Source organism: Solanum stenotomum, chromosome 9, assembly GCF_019186545.1.
Source record: "Solanum stenotomum isolate F172 chromosome 9, ASM1918654v1, whole genome shotgun sequence".
In the NCBI taxonomy this organism is placed as follows: Eukaryota; Viridiplantae; Streptophyta; class Magnoliopsida; order Solanales; family Solanaceae; genus Solanum; species Solanum stenotomum.
The window spans coordinates 43,907,684-43,915,401 of NC_064290.1; the positions used below are offsets into that span (position 1 = coordinate 43,907,684).

At 30.6% G+C, this 7,718-nt stretch overlaps 3 protein-coding genes across 3 annotated transcripts; 2 read left to right on the forward strand and 1 right to left on the reverse strand.

The window, feature by feature from the left end:
- The first annotated feature begins 3,098 nt into the window (after nt 1–3,098).
- On the forward strand, nt 3,099–3,795 carry LOC125876555 (defensin-like protein). Its single transcript, XM_049557765.1, has 2 exons — nt 3,099–3,162; nt 3,554–3,795. Exons 1-2 carry the CDS (start codon nt 3,099–3,101, stop codon nt 3,793–3,795), a joined length of 306 nt encoding a protein of 101 aa, XP_049413722.1.
- Nucleotides 3,796–5,860: 2,065 nt separating this feature from the next.
- LOC125877548 (uncharacterized mitochondrial protein AtMg00810-like) lies at nt 5,861–6,681 on the reverse strand. The gene is made up of 2 exons (XM_049558811.1): nt 6,676–6,681; nt 5,861–6,400 (listed from the first exon to the last, which is right to left on the reverse strand). The coding sequence occupies exons 1-2, from the start codon at nt 6,679–6,681 to the stop codon at nt 5,861–5,863; spliced, it is 546 nt and encodes a 181-aa protein (XP_049414768.1).
- Nucleotides 6,682–6,743: 62 nt separating this feature from the next.
- On the forward strand, nt 6,744–7,652 carry LOC125876554 (defensin-like protein). Its single transcript, XM_049557764.1, has 2 exons — nt 6,744–6,840; nt 7,189–7,652. Exons 1-2 carry the CDS (start codon nt 6,777–6,779, stop codon nt 7,440–7,442), a joined length of 318 nt encoding a protein of 105 aa, XP_049413721.1. The 5' UTR covers nt 6,744–6,776; the 3' UTR covers nt 7,443–7,652.
- Nucleotides 7,653–7,718: the final 66 nt, after the last annotated feature.

Below are 7,718 nucleotides of genomic sequence, written 5' to 3' on the forward strand. Positions count from 1 at the left end.
ATTAGATTTTTTTTGGTTTCCATTCGATGTCTGGAGTCCATATTGAAGCTCCGAATGGCCCAGAGAGCTATAATTAGATTTTATTTGATGTGTGCATTTAATTTTTGAAGATTTTGTTACAATGCAAGAAATTTAATAATTTAATTTTGACGTTAACATATCCAAATTTAGTGTAAATAAGTATATAATATCAAATGAAAAAATAATTATTTTTATTTAAGCCTATTAATTTCTATTGCTACGCGTGAATGATTAAAAAACACAATATAAATTTTACCAACATTCTGAAGCTAAGATTATTATACATTCATACATTTGAATAAATAAATGAAATTCTGTATTTGTAATTACTCAAGTATAATAAAGGACATCTAAGAAATATACCTTTTGTTGCTCTAATTATTTTATATTTATAAAAAAGAAATGAACACATAGTTAAATGTATGTTGACTAAATCTTTTACCATGTATGCTACAAATTTACCATGCACTATAAAAATCGGAAAAATAATAAAATTCATTCCTTTTCCTTAATCATCGTAATCTGATTTATAATATATAGGTTTTTAAATGTTCCCAACCTTATAGGTAACTAGTATACTTGTCTGCGCTTAACATAGTAAAAAGAAAAATATAATACAATAGAAGCAAAAAAAAAAAAGAAGATTTTTCAGAGATCTTTATGCCTTTCAAACATAATTTGAATTAAAAAATGAGAAAAAAAACGCAAAAGGAAAGAAAAAAGTGAAGTTCATTTCCTGGCGTAAGAGATGTATCACTCATACACTATAGTGAAGTTCTGCGCAAAGTAGAGAAACAATCACGGGATATAACAAAGTTATTAATCACATTAAGTCAAGTGTCAATAAAAATTGTTGGAACAACACATACTTTCAGCTAGGGGTGTTCACGGTTTGGATAAAAACCGATCCAAACCGAAAAACCAAACCAAACCGATAAAATAAAACCGATTTTATTTGGGTTTGGTTTGGTTTGGTTTTAGATTTTTGAAAACCGATAGTATTTTGTTTGGTTATGTTTTATTTTAAAAAAATCGAAGAAATAACCGAACCGAACCGATGAATTATATACATATATTTTATTAATATACATACTTAATAAAATTATTTTTATAAACAATTTTAAAGATCTTATACATATTTTCATTAAAATTTCTTTATAATTTACTAATTGAAAAAAAAAATTCCCTAGATGAAACATTTATCTTATTGATTTCATGTATATGAGTGTCTATGACAATTCTTTGTGGGATTGAAAATGTTATTTTCTCTTCCTTCTAGACCAATATAGTGAATTTTAAAGCTTTATTGATAGTAAATTTAGTGATCGAAAGTTCAGTAATTTAAGTCATTCTAACTATTTTTCGTTTTGAATGGATTGTTGTCACTTTTATCACATTTTAAATGAATTGTTTCTTTTGTTTTTGTGTATGGTTAATAACCGAACCAAACCAAACTGAAATAGATAATCACCAAACCGATAAATGTATATTATATTTGGTTTGGTTTCGTTTTGATAATTTTAAAACCGCTTAAGTTGGTTTGGTTTTGATTTTGACCAATAACCTATCCAAACCAACCCGTGAACACCCCTACTTTCAGCAATTAGTTTATTAACCGAATAATTTAAAATACAACCTTAATGAATAATAAAAGAGGAAAGGACTATTAAACTTCTTTTTCATGGTTTGATATATACTTCGTGTTTGACACTCATATTAGGGTAAATTCATATTTAATTTGTGTGAGAAGTTTCACATTAAAGGGTAAAATACTCTCTAACAAAAATTACTTTACTTTGAGTGATGATGAAGGAGTACATAATATCATGAATTCTTATGGCTGGATTTATATATAATCTTATGGTCATGCTAAAATTAGAAAAATCAAATGAAAGATAAATAATTTCTGTTTGATGAAAACTTTATGACTGAAATTATGTCCTTGGCTCGACCCAACTTTAGACATTTTGACCATATATTTTGAACCCAATAGTGAAAACCACATCGAAAAACAAGTTAAAACCAATCTTTAATTATCATTTTTTTTAAAGTTCAAGTTCTTGAAAAATCCTCAAACTTGAAGTTCATAACCAAGAATTGATGTTCAAAATCATAAATTACTAATGTGAAATGAAGATTTAGGGTCACAAATACATACCAAATGATTTATCTTGAAAAAAATCCTTTGAAATCGCCTCTACCGAGCTCCCAAAGTTCAAAAATGATGAAATGGGGATGAAACCTTGCTTTTGAAAAAGAACATTGTTCAAGTAAAAACTACTCATCGCGATCGCGACTCCAAGGCCACGCGATCGTAATGAGTATAGTGGTCAACTCATTTAAATTGACCATCGCGATTGTGACACAGAGCAATGTAACTGCGATGATCAGAACACAAAGTCTACGCGACCATTACAAACAACACGTGATAACGACGCGCAAAAAATATCCTTATGCGATCACGAGAGTGAGTCCCGCAATCGCAATGAACAAAGTAATGGGCAAAGACATCATCACACACAACAACACCAAGACTCAACCAAAAACACGGAAGTGACCCTCCAAAATTTCAATCTGAGCGTCCAAACTCCGAATGTTGACCATAATTAACTCTGGACCTAATTTCACTTAAACTTCCAACTCAAGGGCTCAATTGCACAAAAAGACCCTAACACTAAAAATGACAACACTCCTATAATTTTTTTTTAGGAGGAACATTATTTTTCTTGATTTTGCACTAAGTATTTGACAATCATATTAGAACATGACCAAATTCGTATTCATGGAGAGAGGTTGGAACTATAAATTGCATTCTTTCTTTATCGATGGGGAGATTCGATTCTCTACTGAACTACCCCATTTTTTTAAAAAGAAAAAAAAAGAAATAAGAGCATGTTTATTGTGTTTATGACCTACCAACAACCATTGCTTCACATATTATTGGCTTACTCTTATAATTTCACTGCCTATAAATTACCTCCATTGTGTTACTTGTTTATTCACAACTCTAAATTGCATTCTTTCTTATTATTAAAAAAAAAAACATTTCCAATCTTTTTCACTCATTAAAAGAAACTATGGCTCGTTCCATTTGCTTCATGGCATTTGTGGTCTTGGCAATGATGCTCTTTGTTTCCTATGGTTTGTCTTTCATCATTTATTCCTCTTAAACCTCATAAAATAAAATAATGTTTAAAATTACTCTATCTTTTTCTTCAAAATATTAACTACTCCCTCTATTCCAATTTATATGAGTCAGTTTGACTTGACACGAAGTTAGAATCTCTAATTTTGTTATTAAACCATAATAAAAAAAATGTAACTAAGTAGGTTGCGAACCGTTCAAATAAAGCCTAAAGAATTGTGAATTGATATATGCGTTAAAGTTATTTGCTATACTTTTGACAACTATGAAAAATCTTGAAATAATTTGTTTGTTTATATATATTCCTCTAAACATTATACGAGCAATATTTCTTTCGATTACGTCTCTCTTATTATAATATTTGTAACTATATTTGAATGATTGTAGAGGTGCAAGCTCAACACATGTGCAAATCAACAAGCCAAACCTTCAAAGGATTATGTTTTACCGACTCATCATGTAGAAAAGCTTGTCTCAAAGAGGAGTTTGAAGGTGGACATTGTAGCAAACTTCAAAGAAAGTGCCTATGCACTAAGATTTGTGTATTTGACAAAATTTCAAATGAAGTTAAAACAACATTGGATGGGAAAGCAAAAACGGGGTTTGAAGATGAGATTATGATGGAGTAATTAAGTGAGATTAATTAAGGATTTGAGTGTCAAAACAAAATTAATAATCTTGTATTATTGGCCTTTAGTAGCAAGTTGACACATTAAATAAGTTGAGACACATCATTTATCCTTTTGGAGTCTTGTATCATCTTTATGTATGTGTTAATGAAAAATGATCGATTATGGTCTTTAATTTTATGAATGAACTATGTATTATATTTATTTGATCACTTTCTGTTTCGATTCATTTTTTGAACAAGCCAAGATATCTAGTTTTGAACGAAATAAAGAGTGAGCCAGGGCAGGAGCTAATCTTCAAACACAGACGTACATATGTATAAAGTAGGTCAATATTAATTTTTTTTTTTATGGTTTGCTATATACTTTGTGTTTGACGCTCAAGGTTAACTTCATATTTAATTTGTGCAAGAAGTTTCATATTAAAGGGTAAAACACACTCTTACAAAGATTACTTTACTTTGGGTGATGGTAAATGAGTACATAATATCACGAATTTTTGTGGCTGGATTTATATCTAATCTTATGGTTATGCAAAGATAAGAAAAATTAAATGAAAGATAAATAATTTCTGTTTGATGAAAACTTTATGACTGAAATTGTGTCCTTGGCTTGGCCCAACTTTAGACATTTTGACCAAATATTTTGCAACCCAATAGTGAAAACCACATCGAAAAACAAGTTGAAACCAACCTTTAATCACCTTTTCCCTTAAAGTTCAAGTTCTTGAAAAATCTTCAAATTTTGAAGTTCAAAACCAAAAATTTGATGTTTAAATCACAAATTAGTGATGAGAAATGAAGATTTAGGGTCACAATAGATACTCAAATAGTTTATCTTGAAAAAACCCTTTGGAATCACCTTTACCGAGCTCCCAAAGTTCAAAAATGGTGAAATGGGGATGAGACCCTTACTTTTGGACACAGTGGAACCATCAAAATCGGATCTGAGGTGTCCTTGACCCGAAACCCATGAAAATCGCAATAAATTAACTTTCATCCGAAAATATCAAACTGTCTTCGGAAACTCTTAAAATTCAACTAAGACCTCACCTCGGCCTATACTCATCATCCCCCGAATCCAATGGAATCTTCAGAATTCCAATCTGAACATCCAAACTCCAAATATTGACCAAAGTTAACTCTTGACCTAATTTCACTTAAACTTCCAACTCAAGGGCTCAATTCCACAAAAAGATCCTAATACTAAAAATGACAACACTTCTTATAAGTTTTAATAAGATTGATAATAGATAACACTATGAAGACAATGTCTATTTTGCAACAGAAATGAAAGCAGGAGAATACAAGGAACTAAAAGTGAAAAAGATGATGGAGAGAAAAGCTTATGCAGAGAGTTATCTAAATCTATTGAAAAACAAATACATATACATACATAAAAGAAACTGAATAGATCATGGTCCTACTTTTAAGTCATGGTGCTAACCATGGTAACTACCTCCTAAAATAACTGAAAAGAGAAATACAGGAAACTTATATATAAATATTGTAGTCCTAAAGCAACTAACTAATACTCCTTTTTGCATTAGGAGCTGCAAATTCAAAATTGTTGCCTTAGGAACTCGAACTTGCTGACAAGAAGGGATTTCGCGGCTAGATGATCTTCAGATTTGTAGTAAACAAGAATCACTTCTCTTTTTTCTGCACGTTCCTCAAGAAAAAAATCTTGTTGTTGTATGTTTAGTCTTTCCATAGGACACCGAATTATGAGAAATAACTATTGCAGCTTGATTATCAACATGAATCTCAGTATTAACCTTTTGTTCCATATGCAAATTAGAAAATATTTTTCTCAGCCATAAGGTTTGATTTACTGCTCCCGTTGCTACAATAAATTCAACCTCTGTTGTGGATTGTTCCACCGTTTTCTGTTTTTGGGAACACCAAGAGAAAATCCCTGATCCTAGACTAAAGCAATATCCTGATGAACTTTTCAAGTAGTCAATGGATCCAACCCAAATACCCAATCACTGTAAATTCATATAACTTTAAATTCTCACACTTGATGAATTTGACACCATATTCAACAGTACCCTTAATGTATCTTATAATTGTTTTTCTGCTCGCAAATGCATTTCAATAGCACAATACATAAATCTAAGTAAAAGACTTGCAACAAATAGAATATCCGACCTTGTAGCAATGAGATACAACAAACATCTAATCAAGCTTCTGAACTTTCCTTCATCAATTTTATTAGTTCCATCCTCTTTGCTTAGCTTCTCCTTTGGATTCATTGGTGTGCTTGTCGTCTTGCAATTTTCCATATGGAGTTTCTTTAGTATCTCTCCTGCATCATTCTTTTGGCAGATAAAAAATTCATCATAACCTTGCTTGATTTCCATTCCCAAAATGTATGACATCAGCCCCAGGTCTATCATCTCAAAGACTTGCATCATTTCCATCTTAAACTCTTCAACCAGCAACACATTGTTTCCTGTCACCAAGAGATCATCAATATAAAGGAAAACAATAAGAAGATCAATTCCTTTACGTTTGACATGAAGAGAAACTTTCAGATACACTTTGTTCAAACCCCAAACTAAACAAGTGATCATCAATCCTGCTATACCAAGCTCTTGGAGCTTATTTTAAGCCAGAAAGAGCCTTTTTAAGCAGACATACTTATATTTTTAATTTTTTTTGAGAATCTTATAAATAGCTCATTTAGTTGACTATCTGAAATTTTACCTTATTGGTGAGAGTACGATTCCCCACCTTATATTCCCCTACCCCATATTTTTAAAAAGAAAAGAAAAGAAAAGAAATAAGAACATGTTTATTGTGTTTATGACCTACCAACAACCATTGCTTCACATATTATTGGCTTACTCTTATAATTTCACTGCCTATAAATTACCTCCATTGTGTTACTTGTTTATTCACAACTCTAAATTGCATTCTTTCTTATTATTAAAAAAAAATAATATTTCCAATCTTTTTCACTCAATAAAAGAGACTATGGCTCGCTCCATTTGCTTCATGGCATTTATGGTCTTGGCAATGATGCTCTTTGTTTCCTATGGTTTGTCTTCATCATTTATTCCTCTTAAACCTCATAAAATAAAATAATGTGTAAAATTACTCTATTTTTTGGTCAAAATATGAAGTACTTCCTCCATTCAATTTATATGAGTTAGTTTGACTTAACACAAAGTTTAAGAAAGAAAGAAAGACTTTTGAAACTTGTAGTCTAAAATAAGTATAGCCTAAAGAATTGTGAATTATAACATGCTTTAAAGTTATTTGACAACTATGAAAAACCCTGAAATAATTTGTTTGTTTATATTTCTCTAAATATTTTACGAGCAATATTTCTTTCGATTACGTCTCTCTTATTCTAACATTTGTTAATATTTGTGAATGATTGTAGAGGTGCAAGCTCAACAAATTTGCAAATCACATAGCCAAACCTTCAAAGGATTATGTTTTACCGACTCATCATGTAGAAAAGCTTGTCTCACAGAGGAGTTTACTGATGGACATTGTAGCAAACTCCTAAGAAAGTGCCTATGCACAAAGATTTGTGTATTTGACAAAAATTCAAATGAAGTTAAAACAACTTTGGGTGGGGAAGCAAAATTTTTAAGTGAAGCTTTGCTTGAAGAAGAGATTATGATGGAGTAATAACGTGAGATTAATTAATGATTTGAGTGTCAAAAACAAAATTAATAATGTGTTGCCTTTTCTTAAAAGGGTAGCTTCTAATGTTGTGTTATTGGCCTTTAGTAGCCATTTGACACATTAAATAAGTTGTAACACATCATTAATCCTTTTGGAATCTTGTATCAACTTTATGTATGTTTTAATGAAAAATGATTGACTACGATTTTTAATTTTATGTATTAGCTATGTATTATGTTTATTTGATCACTTTGTGTTACGATTCATTTTCTGAACAAG